Genomic DNA, 15,024 nt, shown 5'->3' on the forward strand with positions numbered 1-15,024 from the left:
TGGGTGCTTTCTATGTGTTCACCATCTTGAAGGATGCTTTCATTTTGGCCTCAGACTAAAATCACAGGGCATCAAGGGCCATGGGAATTCATGACTGTGTCTCCATATTTTGTCGGTCAAAGCGAGCATAAGGGATCTGAGACCAAAACCTTGTTGTCACGTATGTTGCTTTGTTTTGCTTTGTAGGGGGTGATAGTATTCAAATCCTGCCGCAGCTTTGAACATCCTTCATTGACTCTATTTTGGTTCAGAATTGCCATTTTGCATGTGAGATGGCTTTTTGGAAGTCTGTGTTCCTCTGTAGATCCCCCCTCCCTTACTTGAATAGTGGAAGTTGATATGCTAACTGTTGTAGAATTTGTGGAACTTTTTAAAAGATGGTTAACAGTGTAGTCACCATCTCCATAGCCACCTCTTTCAAAATCTTGGGAGCCATGGCATCAGTTCATGGAGATCGATATTTCAGTCCATTTATTTCTTCAATAATTTCCTGCTAAAGCTAATTTTGTTCGCATCATTTGCTCTAAATTTGTTTTTTTATTTCTTGGAAGTTTTCTTGTATCTTCATGCATGAAGACAAATGGAAAATAGTCGTTTAATTTCTCTGCTGTTTCCTAATTTCCCCATCTCTGTCCGAATTTTTGCTAATCTTTATATTTGACTTTAACTATCAAAGCTTTAACATTGGTTTTTGTTTCTCAGTCCTTTCCTTTGCTGGACTTGGAGCAGTGATGTAATTGTGTCAAAGGCTACAGAAAAGTTGAGGAAAATCAGTGGGCCCATGGTCGCAGTCACAAAGGATGGCATCAGTGACTGATTATTTCAGTACTACTTTCAAGACAAAAGATTCTAAATTGAACTTCAAACAGGTTGGAATAAAAGGCATGAATTTGGGAAGCCATAATCTGTCCAAGGGTTTTCATTGTGGGGGGTGAAAACAATTGTGGAGAAATGATGCTGATGATTTGCAAGGGAAGCAGGGCTTCTTGTGAAAAGGTGATCAGTGAAAGGGTGGGGGTACAGGAAGCAGAGTATACAAAGTATTGAACCACTTTCAAGATCATCTATTATGGGATTTGGGAATTAATGCTGGTTGGAGTGATTTTCGTAAGAATGAAATCAAGGGAACGGGTGGAAAATGTGGGAGAAAATGTGGTACATGAAGGAAGACACAACAGGATCTTAGTACAGGTTTAGGCAGGAGTGAAGTCTTGGTAAGGTCTTGCAGAATCTGGATGTAGAGTTCACTGAATTTAGAATGTCTTATTCAAAAACAAAAGCTAATTGGGCTTACTGAAGAAATGTCTGTTAATGTGCCACACCTATAGCTAGTGATGGACTTGGAAATCTGAGCGAAATTGTATAGCTCTACCATAAGGAACAATAGTGGAGAGGGTGAGTAAAGATTTTACTGGAGGTAAAGCCATCAGGATAAAAGTTGGATTCATCAGAAAATGATTGGAGAAGTATTGTGGCAAATGTATAATTGAAATCAAAGTAGCAGCACCATTGAAAGTGTAGTAGTAAATGCTTTTGGAGTACCATATATTCAAGGGACAAATTCAGAAGATAATGAGGTTTTTGTTTAATTTAAGCTGTTCCTTTCTGCTTGCTCCTACCTTCTCCATTCATTATAAGCAATTATGTTCATGTAGTTACTTATAATGTATAATTACATATATATTAACGAGTTAGTCTGTGGTTTTAAAAATGCCTCAAAGCAATTGCTACAAGATATTGTTTAGCAAATATTTGGATTGTATAATCTCAAAATAGGAGATCTATCTATTAGCAATGTGAAAAACTGTTTAAAAATCAAATGCACTTTGTCTCCTTTTGAAAGTTCCATGGTTTAATTTAATATCAGAACGTATACAATATACAACCTGAAATTCTTACTCTCCGCGGACATCCACAAAACAGAAGAAAAAACCCGAATGAATGAATTCCAGAAAAAATTTAAGAACCCCCTAACCTCCCCTCCATGCACAAGCAGTAGCAAAAGTATCAACCCTCCCCCTCTCCCTCCCCTCTTTTATTCCAGCAGAAGGCTTCAGCAACCCCACCACCCACCATGCAAGCAACAGCAAAGCTCCCAAAGAGAGACTCTGTTTACCAAGCAGTTCACTCTCTGTGTCTCTTACACGTGGGAGAGGGAGGTATCAGTCCTTCCGCAGTGAAAGGGGGGACAAACAGCTCTCAATGCATTTAGAATTTCAATAAACATAAGTGACCCATTAAATCGAGTCATGCAGATTAATTTTTTTTCTTCTTGTCTTTACAGTTGAACAGATGTTTTGGGAAGTAATGCATCTCCGGAAGGAAATGTCCCTAGCCAAACTTGGATTTTACAAGGAAGAACTTTAAGATTCAATCTTTACAAAATAAAATGCATGAGCTTTAATGAGTGATCAACAATGTAGTTTCCAAAAATTCCTTGTCTTAATATTTATTTTCTTTTATGTTAGGTCTGCCATTTGATTTTTATTTAATTTTTCCCCATCAACTTATACTTAACAAGTGACAAAGAACAGTTTTTTTTTCTTTCTGTTGTATTTAATTTTGTCACTGAAGAATTGTTTATTTAGTATTTGCATCTGTATCAGTGGCTTAGAAAAGAAGTGGGTATAAGGAAAGAAACTGAAATAAATATTGAGCTCAGTTAAGTTTGCAGGAGAAATAAATATTCTGTGTATATTAGCTATATTTTCATAAGCCTTGTTTTAAAATAGCTTGACTGCATTTGTTTTTCTTTTTGGATGAGTAAATTAACTCATTGCATTTCAAGTGGAAAAATTAAAGGTTGCGTTATTAATTTTAATTTGCATTACATACTTTGAACAATCTGTTCTGTGAATAAACTTTATTCAAATCTATAGTCAAGCTAATATATTTAAATGAGAAAAAATGAATATGAAATGCATTGATTATACATCATAACAATCTAAATGGCAATAAATGTATTCTGGTAAATGCTAGGTTGCAGTTTTGAATATTATCTGTACATGAAGATTTATTATAAAAATGAGTGACTAGGAAAAATTAACGAATAATGTGAATTTTTTGAAATATTTGAGGTACATTATTCTTTTTATACTCTGCAATAGAATTACAAAATGAACTTTATGAATTTTTATCTTTATTGCTTTCATCAATGTCACTTCATGTTTCTCATGGATATTGTGGGCTTCAGGGAATAGTTTCTAACCAGGTGTTTTGCAGGGTTTCTCTAAACAGACAGTGTGCTTACAAGCTTTTGTTAGTACTGGGTGATTTTGTTTCTTTGCTATATTCCTGTCCTCTGTAATGTTCTCTTGAGGATTCTGTGGAATGATTTTTGACCAAGTTTCTTGCCAGCTCTGGAACCTTCATCCGTAAGGAGGAAAAGCAAATTCGGTATATATTTGCCTGTAGAAGTTCTATAGACTCTGGTCATTGTTATATTGCCACTTCCTGTTCAATGTGTACTTTCAATTGTACTTTTCTGTGAAAACAAGGCTTCTGCAGTAATACAAAAAAGATACTTCAGGTATTGGATCTTTAAAAATATTCAGATAGCTGGACATCTTCTGGGAAGAGAGAAACTTAATCTTCCATGTCAATCAGTTTTTCATCAATATTGCAATATCTTGGGATTTTTAAAATTAAGAGCTGTTTTTCCTTAACCTCTTCAGTAGAAATTGCATGGCCTTTTCTGTTTTCTGTGTGTTTTATGCACCATTTGAGGAACTGTGTAAAGGATGAGCAGTTCCTTCAGGGAGTGAAATTCAAAGGGAGTAGCTACCAGCAGTTGCTTGGAGGGAATCAACAGATGGTGGAAATGAAAGCAGCTGAAATAAACATTGCTTCGTCATGTTATGCAACATGTTTACAAATAAAATGAGTTTGGACTATGTTTAAAAGGTAGAAAATAAAATGTTAAAATTGGTGTGAGTACTTTTGTGTTTTTCTTGTTTGGAATAAGCCTGCAAATAATTTACTTTCAGAGGAAGCAATGAATTTAGAATTCTAGTAGGAGAGCAAGTGGATTTTGCCAGTGCTGCACTTGACTGGTGTTATCTTTGGGCTAAATAGCAGTACTTAGCAGGATCTCTGAATAGACATGCTGAACATTGTAGGTGCTTTCTGGTAGTACGCAGCTTCTACAGGACTGGAGAATGGTCTTTGACTTGAAACATCAAATCTTTCTCTTCCCACTGCCCTGCACTGAACCATCTATTTTATTTTGGGCTTTTCTACCATAAATCATCTAAGAAGTTAGCCATCTGTTTTCACTGCTGTCCTGAAATCTTTCTTAAAATAGTCTTTTCTTCCCTTCATTTGTTTTATAAACTGTACTATCAGCTAATCCTAAACAAGTATGAAATAAACAGCAATTTCAAAGTGCACCATTTATGTTACTTGCGCAAGGCCACTGTCCTCTGCAATAAAATCTAATTGCAGCAAATTGCTTGGACTGAGTACAGTAACCAGGAAAAGGCTTGCAGTGCCTGGTCAAAGGTCGACAAGTTTTGAGAATGAGGAAAGATTTCTTGTATTAAGTGGGCTTATTCCAGTAGTTGTTCTAAATAACTTGAGGAAAACTTGTCTTTGTGTATGGCAGCCATGAAATGCTTGTGATTTCCTGCCATTGTGGTAAAAAGAAAATGGGAAATGGTGAATCGTGGAGGAAGATTGCAAGTTCACGGCACATGACCCACAAATGCTGAAGTATTTTGTATATGAAGATGCCTCCTGTACATTTATGAAATGTGAGATGGATCTCTATTTTATTCTGATTAGCTGAACGGTATTGGAAGGAGTTTCAGTTTCTGTGCTCTAGAAACTCAAAATGGATGTTTTAGGAGAAAATGAAGCCCTGCAGCAGTTCTTTGATGGTAAGAATTGAAAATATTTCCTTTAAAGGCATTTGAAAATGGAGTATATTCAGTGAAATGTGGTCTCTTTTTGGTTTGCCATCTGGAGTGATCGGAGGTTAGAAAAGTTGGAGACTATTAAAGTTAATCAGTAAATTGAGTGATGTATTCTGCTTATCTGAATTGGCAATATGCACTTTTTTTATGCTGCTGGATTTTCTCATTGTGTTGTCTTTGAAACACAGTTCACCTTGTGCTGTTATGTACAAACTTGCACATTTGGTAGTCGGTGGACTGGAAATGTAGCATTTAATTTTTCTCCCAGCAAAAATAAGTTGTGGCGTGGCCAATGGGAATGGGTGGCACATAGACTTACTGCAAATTCTTAAATATGGTCTTATTCTACTCATTTGCAAACCAGAGATCTTAGTAACTTTCAAAAAAGACAATTTCCAAATTTTCATGTTCATGAATAAATAAATCCAGAAGGAAGCCCATATTGTATGACGTTCAGCCAAGTAATGAGTAAGTACAATTACCTAAATTGTTTAGTTTTACCTTTGATAATAGAATAAAGGCTCTTTCAAGTTGTCTTTGGTCTTAGCTCAACTTAAGAGCTTCATAGCAGAAGGTCATTTAATAATCAGATTTAAACCATCCCTTACACAGACTACATAGTAAGTGATCATGAGACTTTTTTGTTTTAATATTTTTATTGATATTATATAAATTGCATGAATACAAATACAAAATTCATAAGGATACAAGTAAATCATATGAATTACATTACATTTAAATCACAGCAATATTATCACAGTATCCCATATTCCAAATCATGTAGAAAAAAAAGATTGAATTATGAAATGAAATAATTGTTTTATTTCAAAAAAAAATCTACCCCCAAAGGCTTTGTCAAAATTGTTTTTGATGCCTAAATTAGTCGCTATGCTTCTGTGAGTGGATTGAGATTGATCTTCTGCATGTATATTTAAATATGGCCACATACACACACACAATGCTGAGGAACTCGGCTGGCCAGCCTGAGGGTGAATCTATGGAAAAGAGTAAACAGTTGACATTTTGGGCCAAGGCTTTTCGTCAGGACTAGAAAGAAAGGGGAAGAAGTCAGAGTAAGGAGGTGGTAGGAGGGGAGGAAGAAGTACAAGTTGGCAGGTGATGGGTGAAACTGGGAGGGGTAGGAGTACAGTGAAGTACTGGGAAGTTGGTGAAAGAGTTGGGGCTGGAGAAGGAGGAATCTGATGGGAGAAGACAGAAGGCCATGGAAAAAAGGAAGTGGGATGTGATCTGCAGTGAAGGAGAGAAAATGGAAGGGAAATGGGAATGGTGAGGGGGGAGGGGTCAATTACCGGAAGTTCAAGAAGTCAATATTCATGCCATCAGGTTGGTGGAATATAAGGTGTTGCTACTCCAACCTGAGTGTGGCCTCATCAGAGCAGTGGAGGAGGCCGTGGGCTGACAGGTTGGAATGGGAAGTAAAAGTATCTGAAGAAATTATCCTACATTTACTGGGGATTCAGGAAATGATTTGCTGCAAGGGAAGGGGAGAAAAAAACTGCAGAACAGCATTTTCAGAGAAAATGTGGAATATGAAGAGTTGCAGTTAGATGCATAATTTTCATAATCGCTTTCAGCACCATGCTATCAGTGTTGAATTAGCCTGTTGCTTACATTCTGGCTGCAGTCTGGACACAACAATTTCATAGACTGGCTGTCTATCCATAGTTCTAACGTTGTGTGCGCCGAGCTTGGCAATTGGTTTGGAGTCACCACTCAAGGTTGACATCCCTCAGTGCATGGTTGTTGGTGCTGTTCTCTGGGAGTGCTCGCATTTATACAGTCCCCTGTTCACTTGTCTCAGTCCTGATTGACTACTCTTTTCAGCTGACACTTGAATTCTATTGGCTCATGTAAACAAACATATTGAAATAGATGCCATCTACAAACCCATAAGAGCCAGAAAATGTGAGCCAATTGAATTCAAAGGTCAACTGAAAGGAATAGCCAATCAGGACCGAGGCGAGCGAACAGGGGCCTGTATAAATGCAAGCACTCGAGATCAATATCACAACTGTCCCAGGAATGCCACCTTACCTGCTGATGAAGGTGATCGCTAAGCTGGGCAAACATTGCAACATCAAACACCTCAACCCAAGCTACCGATATTATTCAGCACCATCCCGTCCATACTTCTGTTTCCCTCTAGTCATCAAGAAGAATCTCTGGCAAACCATTGGATGCACTAGCAAGCACAGCCACTATTTCTCTTAATTTCTGGAAAAATGCCTTCTGACTCCAGCATTTGTATCTGATTTAAGATAATTTATTCTTTACAAGATGCTTCTCTATACCCCTTAACTTTAGTGTCAGCCATCTGTTCTACTGAAGGTAACATAGCACTGACTGCAGGAGCAAAGGCAAATGTAAAGTTAGCTGTACTGTAAATTGCATGTGTTGCATCTGCTCTAAGGAATACAGTGTAATCTCTGTGAATCTTCTATTCTGAAAATAATTAACAATTGCTGGAACTCAGTTTCTTACCTGTTTGATTCAGTTTTTAATTGGTATTCATCATTTTGAACCTAATGTGATATCTTCAATTCTCAAAAAGACCTCAAATGGTGTTAATAGCTGTCAGTTTGTAGTCCTTTAGCAACATGTACAGATGTCTATGATGCTGAGATACATTACGGGATGCGCTGGGACATATCAGTGATGTAACTTGGGAGCATTGGGTGTTTTGGGTCTTTCGACACAGTAGCCTAGTGGCGAGCACAATGCTTTACAGTACAGGCAACCCCAGTTCCATTCCTGCTGCTGCCTGTAAGGGGTTTGTACGTTCTCTCCGAGACTGCATGAGTTTCCTCTAGGATCTCGGGTTTTCTCTCCCAGTCCAAAGATGTACTGGTTGGTAGGTTAACCTGGTCCACGGGTCACATGGTCTATATCTGCAAATGATTAAATTCAGACTATTGTTACTAACTCTAGATACTGGAGTCAGGAATAGCAAATAAAATGAAACGTACACAGTGGTAATGGCATTGACGCTGCCAGAGGTTAAACATGGTAGAACAATGATTGCTTGCAATTCACTCTCCTGCTTTTTTGTAGTTTCCATTTCATTAGATGTGACAATTTTTCAAAATTTTAATGTAAAATATAATGAATAATAAGCAATTATAAAGGTGTTGGCAATCCAAAGCAGCACACACAAAATCCTGGAGGAACTCATCAGGTCAGGCAGATTCAATGGAAATGAATAAACAGTTACCAATTTAGGCTGAGACCCTTCTTCAGGACTGCAATGAAAGGGGGAAGCTGCCAGAATAAAAAGATTGGGGAAGAGGTGATAGGTGAAGCCAGGTGTGTGTGAAAGTTACAGGGTGGAGAGGAAGGAATCTGATAGGTGAGGAGAGTGGATCCAAGTGATGGCAGGTGACAAGAGGTAAGAAGCCAGAGAGGAGAATAGAAAAGGAGAGGGAGAAGATTTTTTTTTACTGGTAGGAAAAACCAGTACTCATGCCATCAGTTTGGAGACTATTCAGAGAGAATATAAGGCATTTCTCCTCCACCTTGAGGGTGGCTTCATCGAGGCAATGGACCAACATGTTGGAATGGGAATCAAAGTTAAAATGTTTGGCCAATGGGAAGTTCTGCTTTTGGTGGATGGTGTGGAAGTGCTCAACAAAGTGGTCCCCCAGTTTGCAACGGGTCTCACCAATGTAGAGGAGGCCACATTGGGAGCACGGTACACAATAGACGACGCCAGCAGATTCACAGATGAAGTGTTGCCTCACCTGGAGGGACTGTTTGGGGCCCTGAATGGAGGTGAGGGAGAAGGTGTCATGATATAGTTTGTTATGGTTTCTTTCTGGCTTTCCGTTGTCACTTCTAGTATATTTCAGAATTAAATGAGAAGTGAAATTGAATTGTTTGTGGTGTTAACTGACATATATGTAGTTTTCTTTTAAAGTAAATTTGCCTGAATCTTAGTGCCCCTGACTTGATCCAGACACTTTCAGTACGCTGGATGAACTCAGCAGGTCGGGCAGCATCAGTAAGAAACGATGAGTCGATGTTTTAATCCAGACACACCCATCTTGTATCCATACGTCACTGTCAATGTTTCCAGTGCCCAGCAAAGAGACATAATCCTGATATACCTCACCACATACTGTGTGAAATAGGAAGGGAAATGTTCCTTGACCATTACAAATATCTGTGCGAAAGATTTAAACTTTGCCTGTGAATTTGAAACAACAAAGTTTAAAGTAAACTTATTATAAAAGTACATATATAATCACCCTCTACAGCCCTGAGATTCATATTCTTGTGGGCATACTCAACAAATCAATGGAATAGTAACTGTAACAAATCAATGAAAGGCTGCCTAACTAGCATATTCAACCAGAGCACAGAAGACACCAATGTGTGCAAATGCAAAAACAATAATACAGAGTGAAGAGAAATGCGGTAGTCGTGGGGGATTCCATAGTCAGGGGAACAGACATGGTGTGTTGCCTCCCAGGTGTCAGGGTATGGGATGTCTCAGATCGGGTCCTGAATATTCTAAAGGGGGAGGGTGAACAGCCAGTTGTCTTGGTACATGTTGGTACCAATGACATAGATAGGACAAAGGAGGAGGTCCTGAAGAGAGAATTCCAGGAGTTAGGAAGGAAGCTGAGAAGCAGGACCTCCAGGATAGTAATCTCGGGATTGCTACCTGTGCCACGTGCTAGCGAGGGCAAGAGTAGTCGGATCAGGCAGATGAATGCCTGGCTGAGAGACTGGTGTAGGGGGCAGGGTTTCAGATTCTTGGATAATTGGGATCTCTTCTGGGGGAAGTATGACCTGTTCAAAAAGGACAGGTTACACCTGAACCCGAAGGGGACCAATATCCTGGCGGGAAAGTTTAATAGAGCTGTTAGGGAGGGTTTAAACTAATTTAGCAGGGGGATGGGAACCGGAATGATAGAGTGGAGGAAGGGGAAAACAGAAATAAATCTAAGATAGTGAGCAGTAAAGATGTCAGGAAAGACAGGCAGGTGATGGGGCAAATGTGTAGCCATTGGGATGAGTTGCAGTGCAATAAAGTTGCAGTGAAATCAAAGCAAAAAGTATCAAATACTGGTCTTAAGGTGTTATACTTAAATGCACGCAGCATAAGAAATAAGGTGGATGATCTTGTTGTACAGCTACAGATTGGCAGGTATGATATTGTGGCCATCATTGAGACCTGGCTAAAGGATGCATGTCTCTGGGAGCTGAATGTCCAAGGATACACGGTGTATCGGAAGGATAGGAAGGTAGGCAGAGGGGGAGGCGTGGCTTTATTGGTAAGAAATGATATTAAATCATTAGAAAGAGGTGATATAGGATCGGAAGGTGCAGAATCTTTATGGGTTGAGCTAAGGAATAGCAGGGGTAAAAGGACCCTGATGGCAGTTATTTATAGGCCTCCAAACAGCTGCAGGGATGTGGACTACAAATTACAACTGGAAATAGAAAAGGCTTGTCAGACGGGCAGTGTTATGATAATTGTGGAGGATTTTAACATGCGAGTAGATTGGAAAAATCAGGTCGGCACTGGATCTCAAGAGAGAGAATTTGTAGAATGTCTGCAAGATGGCTTTTTAGAACAGCTTGTTGTTGAGCCCACTAGGGGATCGGCTGTACTGGATTGGGTATTGTGTAATGAACCAGAGGTGATTGGAGAGATTGAGGTGAAGGAACCCTTAGGAGGCAGTGATCATAACATGATTGAGTTCACTGTGAAATTAGAAAAAGAGAAGCCGAAATCTGATGTGTCGGTATTTCAGTGGAGTAAAGGAAATTACAGTGGCATGAGCGAGGAACTGGCCAAAGTTGACTGGAAAGGGACACTGGCGGGAAAGACAGCAGAGCAGCAGTGGCTGGAGTTTATGCGAGAAGTGAGGAAGGTACAAGACAGGTATATTCCAAAAAAGAAATTTTCAAGTGGAAAAAGGATACAACCGTGGTTGACAAGAGAAGTCAAAGCCAAAGTTAAAGCTAAGGAGAGGGCATACAAGGAAGCAAAAATTAGTGGGAAGACAGAGGATTGGGAAGTCTTTAAAACCTTACAAAAGGAAACCAAGAAGGTCATTAAGAGAGAAAAGATTAACTATGAATGGAAACTAGCAAATAATATCAAAGAGGATACTAAAAGCTTTTTCAGGTATATAAAGAGTAAAAGACAGGTGAGAGTAGATATAGGACCGATAGAAAATGATACTTGAGAAATTGTAATGGGAGATGAGGAGATGGCAGAGGAACTGAACAAGTATTTTGCATCAGTCTTCACTGAGGAAGACAGCAGGATACCGGACACTCAAGGGTGGCAGGGAAGAGAAGTGTGCGCAGTCACAATTACGACAGAGAAAGTACTCAGGAAGCTGAATAGGCTAAAGGTCGATAAATCTCCTGGACCAGATGGAATGCACCCTCGTGTTCTGAAGGAAGTAGCTGTGGAGATTGCGGAGGCATTAGCGATGATCTTTCAAAAGTCGATAGATTCTGGCATGGTTCCGGAGGACTGGAAGATTGCAAATGTCACTCCGCTATTTAAGAAGGGGGCAAGGAAGCAAAAAGGAAATTATAGACCTGTTAGCTTGACGTCAGTGGTTGGGAAGTTGTTGGAGTGGATTGTCAAGGATGAGGTTACAGAGTACCTGGAGGCATATGACAAAATAGGCAGAACTCAGCGTGGATTCCTTAAAGGAAAATCCTGCCTGACAAACCTATTACAATTTTTTGAGGAAATTACCAGTAGGCTAGACAAGGGAGATGCAGTGGATGTTGTATATTTGGATTTTCAGAAGGCCTTTGACAAGGTGCTACACATGAGGCTGCTTAACAAGATAAGAGCCCATGGAATTACAGGAAAGTTACATATGTGGATAGAGCGTTGGCTGATTGGCAGGAAACAGAGAGTGGGAATAAAGGGATCCTATTCTGGTTGGCTGCCGGTTACCAGTGGTGTTCCACAGGGATCAGTGTTGGGGTCGCTTCTTTTTACATTGTACATCAACGATTTGGATTATGGAATAGATGGCTTTGTGGCTAAGTTTGCTGACGATACGAAGATAGGTGGAGGGGCTGGTAGTGCTGAAGAAACGGAGAGTCTGCAGAGAGACTTGGATAGAATGGAAGAATGGGCAGAGAAGTGGCAAATGAAGTACAATGTTGGAAAGTGTATGGTTATGCACTTTGGCAGAAAAAATAAACGGGCAGACTATTATTTAAATGGGGAAAGAATTCAAAGTTCTGAGATGCAACGGGACTTGGAAGTCCTCGTACAGGATTCCCTTAAAGTTAACCTCCAGGTTGAGTTGGTAGTGAAGAAGGCGAATGCAATGTTGGCATTCATTTCTAGAGGAATAGAGTATAGGAGCAGGGATGTGATGTTGAGGCTCTATAAGGCGCTGGTGAGACCTCACTTGGAGTACTGTGGGCAGTTTTGGTCTCCTTATTTAAGAAAGGATGTGCTGACGTTGGAGAGGGTACAGAGAAGATTCACAAGAATGATTCCGGGAATGAGAGGGTTAACATATGAGGAACGTTTGTCCGCTCTTGGACTGTATTCCTTGGAGTTTAGAAGAATGAGGGGAGACCTCATAGAAACATTTTGAATGTTAAAAGGCATGGACAGAGTGGATGTGGCAAAGTTGTTTCCCATGATGGGGGAATCTAGTACAAGAGGGCATGACTTCAGGATTGAAGGGTGCCCTTTCAGAACAGAAATGCGAAAAAATTTTTTTAGTCAGAGGTTGGTGAATCTATGGAATTTGTTGCCACAGGCAGCAGTGGAGGCCAAGTCATTGGGTGTATTTAAGGCAGAGATTGATAGGTATCTGAGTAGCCAGGGCATCATAGGTTATGGTGAGAAGGCGGGGCAGTGGGACTAAATAGGTTAAAATGGATCAGCTCATGATAAAATGGCGGAGCAGACTCGATGGGCGGAATGGCCTACTTCTGCTCCTTTGTCTTATGGTCTTATAGTATAAATAAATAAGCAATAATATTGAGAACATGAGATGATGAGTCTTTGAAAGTGAGTCCATAGGTTGTGGGAACATTTCAATGATGGGGGTGAGTGAAGTTATTTTCTTTGGTTCAAAAGCCTGATGGTTGAGGGGTAATAACTGTTCCTGAACCTGGTGGTGTGAGTCCTGAGGCTCCTGTACCTTCTACCTGATGGCAGCAGCCAGAAGAGAGCATATCTATAAGACCATAAGATATAGAAGCAGAATTAGGCCATCTGGCCCATCGAGTTTGCTCTGCCATTTTATCATGGCTGATCCAATTTCCTTTCAGCCCCAATCTCCTGCCTTCTCCCCATATGCTTTCGTGCCCTGAAGAACCTTAATCAAGAACCTACCAGCCTCTGCCTTAAATAAATCTATAGCTGCCTGTGCCAATGAATTCCGCAGATTTGCCACTGGATGGTGCGAGTCCCTGACTATGGCAGCGTTTCATGTAAATGTGCTCAATGGTTGGGAGGGCTTCACCCGTCAAAGTTCTGACCAAATAGTGACTTTAACCCAAGTAAAATTATTAAAACTCTAACTGTTATGGGGAACAGCTTTCCCGCCTTGTTGGAAAATACTCGACAATTAAATCTGTTACATTAAGAGCAAGCAAACAGCCTCATCTATTTACGGTTAATACACCTTCAGATGCAAAGTTAAGTACCATATTGATTTTGATTTTCCGTCTCAATATTCTGAGCAGGGGTTGACAGAGCGGTACACTGTGTTGATGGTTCGTCGGGCTGGGGGTGGTGGGGTGGAAGCAGTATGCGGATTTTTTTTTGGCTCACACTTGGTGTCACTCAAAAATGTGAACTGTAGTCTTACAGGTTGCATTGCTCTCTCTGTCTCTCTAGTATCTTCACTCTGAAATGATTTTTCCTCTCCACACATAACAGTGTGATCTGTAATACAAACAGAAAATGCTGGAAAAATTGAGCAGGTCAGACAGTATGTGAAGAGAGGAGCTATCAATATTTCAAGTCCAAGAGCTTTCCTCGATATTTTTATCAAAAGCAGATAGGGTAATGGCTTTGTGGTTTGCTTGTCTTCCGTCTGCAGCCGTGACTATGAGCTCCTGGTTGCTTGCTGCTTTAATTCATCATCCCATTCCCAATCAGAATCAAGTTAATATCACCAGCATACGTCATGAAATTTGTTGTCATGCTGCAGCAATATAGTACAAAAATAGTAATAGAAAAAGACCTCACTTTCTGAGGCTGCCTTCACTCTTACAATAAGCAGCTCGAGGAACAAAGCCTCACCTTCCATCTGGACACATTACAGGCTTCTGGAGGTCATGTTGCATTCTTTAGCTTTACATAACTGCCTCATTCCGAGAACTTGCCATGTTTTGCTTTATTTTTCATTTAGTCAGACAATGTGGCATTGGCAAAACATCAGACAGACATATTGAAGACATTAACTGTACCATTGCTTCCCCATTATCAGAGGCGTTCACCCTCCCCCATCTTCTCTACTACCCAGACTAACTTGATTCTTATTATTAGTCTGATGATGAAATGGCCATGACCTGAAATGTTAATTTTCCCATTTCCACACACACACCATCTGGCCCGCTGCGTATTTCCAGGGTCTTGTTTTTATTTTACATTTTAGGCATCTGCAGATTTATTCCAATACTTCTAGCTGGGGTGTTTTCTCTCTGAGCCTCATTGACTTCAGTTTTGGCGGGGCCTCCTAACACCTCAGCATCGATGGCAAGGGAAGTCACTTTGATCTTGTCTCTGGAATATAGTTCATTGTCATTGTTTAAATGAAGATTTTGAAGATCCCTGCAAAACCAAAACTGAGCATTGGGAAGTAAGTGGATGTTGATCGTCCTGTCGATGCTTCTTTTCCAACGCTTCACTGATGACTAAGAGTTGACTCTCCGGATGGTAATTTACTGGGTTGGTTTGTCCAGCTCTTTATGAGTATCTTTATGAACTTTTTAAGTTCTACACTGACATTATTAAGACATAGGAAGGGTCAAAGGTTCATTTATTATTAAAGTACGTATGCAATATGCAACTCTGAGATTCACCTTCTCCAGATAGCCACAGAGCAAAGAAAACCATGGAAGTCAGTTCAAAGAGAAA

At 40.0% G+C, this 15,024-nt stretch overlaps 2 protein-coding genes across 4 annotated transcripts in view; both read left to right on the forward strand.

Moving 5' to 3' along the window:
* Positions 1 to 3,928, forward strand: part of rab3ip (RAB3A interacting protein (rabin3)) — a 63,070-nt gene extending 59,142 nt beyond the window's left edge. For both annotated transcript variants that reach the window (XM_063059599.1, XM_063059600.1), the window contains exon 11: positions 2,285 to 3,928. In XM_063059599.1, the coding sequence (XP_062915669.1) occupies positions 2,285 to 2,367 (83 nt within the window). In that variant the 3' untranslated portion in view covers positions 2,368 to 3,928. The remainder of the gene's footprint in view (positions 1 to 2,284) is intronic.
* A 567-nt stretch (positions 3,929 to 4,495) lies between these two features.
* Positions 4,496 to 15,024, forward strand: part of LOC134351488 (myelin regulatory factor-like protein) — an 88,603-nt gene continuing 78,074 nt past the window's right edge. For both annotated transcript variants that reach the window (XM_063057700.1, XM_063057701.1), the window contains exon 1: positions 4,496 to 4,877. In XM_063057700.1, coding sequence (XP_062913770.1) covers positions 4,832 to 4,877 — 46 coding nt within the window. In that variant the 5' untranslated portion in view covers positions 4,496 to 4,831. The remainder of the gene's footprint in view (positions 4,878 to 15,024) is intronic.

The sequence above is a fragment of the Mobula hypostoma genome, chromosome 9 (assembly GCF_963921235.1).
Source record: "Mobula hypostoma chromosome 9, sMobHyp1.1, whole genome shotgun sequence".
In the NCBI taxonomy this organism is placed as follows: domain Eukaryota; kingdom Metazoa; phylum Chordata; class Chondrichthyes; order Myliobatiformes; family Myliobatidae; genus Mobula; species Mobula hypostoma.